The 4,722-nt window shown below is 37.2% G+C and overlaps 1 protein-coding gene across 1 annotated transcript; it reads left to right on the top strand.

The window, feature by feature from the left end:
- On the top strand, nucleotides 1-4,722 carry LOC111695159 (transcription factor Sox-21). Its single transcript, XM_023464372.1, has 3 exons — nucleotides 1-301; nucleotides 1,166-1,263; nucleotides 2,452-4,722. Exons 1-3 carry the CDS (start codon nucleotides 200-202, stop codon nucleotides 3,485-3,487), a joined length of 1,236 nt encoding a protein of 411 aa, XP_023320140.1. The 5' UTR covers nucleotides 1-199; the 3' UTR covers nucleotides 3,488-4,722.

The raw sequence follows: 4,722 nt of genomic DNA, 5'->3' as shown, positions 1-4,722 counted from the left end.
CAGACCGGAGAACCAGGACTAGGAATAGAAAGGATCAGCTCTGGGACAAACAAAGTTCTAAAGACAGTGAAATGTCCACATTTCAAAAATATTTAAGAATAAAGCTGAGTAACTCAAACTAGTGAACAAATTCAACAACACAAATCTGAGATTTTAAAACCTGTAAACTCTTAAAGCCTAGTGATATTTCGGTAAAAATATGGGTCCTGGACTCAAGGATGATCATATTAAGAGACCAATGAATGCCTTCATGGTTTGGTCCAGGGGTCAAAGGAGAAAAATGGCACAAGAAAACCCAAAGGAACCAAATTAAGAAAATTTAAAAAACAAAATTCTTTTTATGTTCTCTTTAATCAAAGATTTGAATATATACGTATTATAATATGTATTTCATGAAATCTACGAGTAAAACTACAAGTTTGATAACTACTTAATTACACAATTAAAGAAATTAAGTCTTTGCCACAAACTAGTATTTTCGAATCCCTACCTTTGCAACCTGACGGTGTAAACCTTTGATATTTTTAAACTGTTCTTTTATTCTAAAATAATTCAAGATTTGAAATATCTAGGGTCTACGACATTGGATTGCAAAGATATAGAGATTAAAAATCAGAGTTGGTGGCAAAGACTCAATTCCTTTATTTAAGTGTAATATCAACTTATTAAGTTTAATCTCAAAGCTCTGCCTTTTAAGTATAATTCTTAAGTTAAATCTCTTTTGTTTGAGTTTCTGGTTTGATCTCTAGTTCTCGTTCAATCTCTAGTTCTTTATTAATCTCAAGTTCAGGTTAAATCACTAGTTAAACTTTAATCTCCAGTTTAAGTTTAAGATCTAGTTTAGTTTAATCTCTAGTTCTAGTTTAATCCCTAGGACTGGTTTAATCTCTAGTTCTGGTTTAATCTTTAGTTCAAGTTTAGTCTCTAGTTCAAGTTTAATCTCTAGCTCTGGCTTAATCTCTAGTTCTAAATTTTTCTTAAGTTTCGGTTAAATCTCTATTTCTAGTTTAATCTCTTTTTCTAGTTTAATCTCTAGTGCTAAATTTATCTTAAATTTCGGTTTAATCTCTTAAGTTTTGGTTTCATCTCTAGTTCTAGTACTTCTAGTTTTAGTTGATATTCGTCTAAGAACGAGAAAAGTTTCTGATTTCTTTGTTTGGTTTAGATGCATAACTCCGAGATATCCAAGAGGTTGGGAGCAGACTGGAAGCTTCTCACGGACCTGGATAAGAGACCGTTCATCGACGAAGCCAAGAGACTCAGGTGACACATGTAAAGGGAGGGATATGGTGAGCTCGGGTGTAAACTTAAAGTTCGACTCCGCACTGGGTAGCCTGACTCACTTCAGTTTCAGTAGAAGTAAATATTTACATTTACTGTTTAACGCCGATCAAAGGATTTATCTCTAATTGGATAATGAGATAGATAGAAAGATAGATGTTACCGCCTTGCAATTTCTATTGGTTCAGAATAGACAACAAACACATGACTGAACCCTGATTGGATCAGGCGCTAATTGAATCGGCATACTAAAGTGCGTACAGTGCGACGGACTGCATATGTAAATACAGTATTGTGTTGCTTTAGACTGGGGTGCTGTTAAGAACTGGTCGACTTCGAGAGTTTATTTTTCTGTAGCCCTGAATATATTAACATTTCAAAGTATAGTTTTTGCCTTTAGGTTTGCAGAAGTATTTGGTTTAATCCTTCAAGATTGCGCGTCAGAATATTTTTCAGTGTATTTGGTTTAATCCCGCAAGAAAACAATGGAATGAGAAGACGACATTATAGTAATACTGTAATACTGTATTTGATTTACTAGACACTTTAATCACTAATTTAGTGAAATGGGACTGTTAACACTGCACAATTGCTGTGTCTCATGCACATTGGACTTTTTAAAATTACAAATTGATTCTAAAAGTCGTCTTCCTATTTTAGAATTTTATGGTTATCACTCTAGTTCTCAGTGAAAGAGCTTGACTTGATCGGAGGTCAAAACTTTTGTATTTTAAATCCGTTAATCTTAGCTAATCTCCGTTACTCTTGGGGATACAGAATAATTCAATTTTTACATCAATCATATATCAGATATCAAAAATTGAAATGTAGCAATTAAAGTTAATTTCAATTCAAGATAAATTGTTTATTTTATTGCACCCCAAGATTTCATTAAGATCTGGCAATAATTGAAAGATATAAAAGCCAGAAAACATTTTCTTAAAAATCTGGAAAATCATAAAAGTATATTTATATCGTAGTTTGTAAATTTGCTTCTGTTCAGGAGGGTTTGACTAAGATTTGCAGATTACCCAGCGCTTTTAAAAAGTTTTTCCTGAGTATTGAAAAGCATTAAAGTTTTGTTTCTTGTATTCCTTCAATTGCTTAAAGTACTCATTCCCCACAAAAGAACATCTTGTTGGGCCTTTGATTCATTGATTGTTTTTTTAGAGCCCTGCATATGAGAGAACACCCGGATTACAAGTATAGACCAAGAAGGAAACCAAAACCAATGATGAAGAAGGAATTAAATAGATATCCTTTCCCCTTTCCCTTCCTACACGGATTGGATCCCATCTCTAGACAGCTGATCAGCTCCTACTCTCTAGCTAACCCGGAGCGAGGGAAGGAACCCTTCTCCTCCCACCTGGATTTATCTTCCTTCAAGCTTGGTCAGTCAGAAGAGAATTATCATTTTGGGATGATTATGAAATCTCAATCCTTTCTGACCAACTCCACTCTCTCCTCCTTCTCCTCTCCACCATACTCCATCTCTTCAACCCTGACCAGAACTTCTCCTCTCTCCAGCTCCTCCTCCCTAGCAGCCTCCATAGCCTCCAGGGCCTCCAGGTTCCAGGACAGGCTGGATGTAGATGAAAAAGATCCTCTGATCACGAACCAACTTCACAGAGATTCTCCGAGCCACCCAGATTCCACAACTAGTCCAGCTCCACCTTCAAGTCCAACCTTCAAAACTTCAATTCATTCTCCTCCCTCCTCCCCTCCTTCCAGCCTACCCCCTTCATCCTCTCCACCCCCTTCCCATCTTTCCCAACCTCCTACATCCCTTTCATCCTTCCCTCCTCCTCCTATCCCCTACTATCCTCCTTGGTATCTGCATCATCTTTTCCCTTCTTATATTTTTCATCCTCCTCCTCTTATCCCTCTTCCATCCCCTCCCTCCCATATTCCTCTTACATCCCCTCCCTCCCATATTCCTCTTACATCCCCTCCCTCCCATATTCCTCTTACATCTCGTCCTTCCCATATTCCTCTTTCATCTCCTTCTCATCTTTCTCTTCCTTCTCCACCATCTCATTTATCTCTTTCCTCTCAAACCCAACACTCGTTATCCTCTCCCTCCCGACATTTATCTCTCTCCTCTCCGTCCCATCTACTCCGTCCCGTCCCAACCTTGCCCCGATCTGTGACGGATTTGTCTAGGTTTAAAGCTTGTCTCCCCGGGGAGAAGTTTATGAATCAGTGATATATAAAACTTGAAAAACCAGCAGGAAGCCTTAGAAGACATGTATTAGGTTAGTCATCGAACCCAACCTGAGGATTTCCATCATATCCTATAACCTAACCCAATGGTAAGATATACATATCTAGTAAAGTAATCTAACCTAAAGATATCGATATCAAAGGATATCCAATTACATCAAGTCAAACTAGGAAAAACTAACCAAACTACGAGATTTCCAACAGTCCAACCTCAGAGATATTCAGCACTCTACCCTAAATATATTTTATCCAACCTAGAAATATCCAGAAGTTTTACCCAACCAAGAGGTATCTAGAAATCTTACCCAGCCCAGAGGTATCAAGCAGTCTTACCCAACCTAGAGATATCCAACACCTTAACCAACCAAGAGATATTTGGAAGTCTTACCAAACCAAGAGATAACCAGCTGTCTTACGTACCCCGGAGATAACTAGCTGACTCACCAAGCTTAGAGATATCCACTAATCTTACCCAACCTAAAGAGAACTTTCTGTCTTACCAAACCTAGAGATATCCAACTGTTTTACCCGACCTAGAGATATTTGGCAGTCAAACCTCACCCAACTGTTATCCCGAACCCTTACACAACCTGGAGATAACCAACAGTTCCACCAAACCTAGTAAAATTCAGCACCTTACCAAACCTGGAGATTTCCAGCACCCTACCCAACCTTGAGATGTTTGGCAGTCTTACCAAACCTGGAGATATCCAGCACTCTGACCCAACCTGGAGATAACTAGCTACCTTACCAAACTTAGAGATATCCAGCACCTAACCCAACCTGGAAATATCTAGGACTTTTGTCTTACCGGGAGATATCCAATAGCATGTTTAGCCTAGAGATATTATTTAGCAGCATACCCAACTTAGAGATAATTAGTATTCTTACCCCCCCAAAAAACTGGATATATCCTACAGAGCCGGAACTAGAGATATAAGATATTTTATATGGATTTAGATACAGAAATACCAAGTATATTCTCCTCAGTATGTTTTGCTATCTGGAGAATAAACAATTTAACCCAACCTAACCCAACCTAAAGTTTGTTACAAAGTGAAATTTTGCGCTAGTAAATGTAATAAAGATGATTTTTTAAACAAGTGATATAAAAGTGTATAAAAAATAAATATTTATTTTATAAAAGCATTTAAATAAAACATCATGACAACAATTTGCCAGCAAATGTATTCTTTTTTTAAAATTCTTATAATTTAA

This window comes from Eurytemora carolleeae, unplaced genomic scaffold (genome assembly GCF_000591075.1).
Source record: "Eurytemora carolleeae unplaced genomic scaffold, Eaff_2.0 scaffold217, whole genome shotgun sequence".
NCBI classification, from domain to species: domain Eukaryota; kingdom Metazoa; phylum Arthropoda; class Copepoda; order Calanoida; family Temoridae; genus Eurytemora; species Eurytemora carolleeae.
Note: the sequence above shows the minus strand (reverse complement) of the source record. Positions and strands in the feature narration are given on the sequence as shown.

Coding starts and splice junctions, on each gene's coding strand:
- LOC111695159 (XM_023464372.1), top strand. CDS start 200: ATGGGTCCTGGACTCAAGGATGATCATATTAAGAGACCAATGAATGCC. Junction 302..1,165: donor TGGCACAAGAAAACCCAAAG/GAACCAAATTAA, acceptor TGTTTGGTTTAG/ATGCATAACTCCGAGATATC. Junction 1,264..2,451: donor GACGAAGCCAAGAGACTCAG/GTGACACATGTA, acceptor TTGTTTTTTTAG/AGCCCTGCATATGAGAGAAC.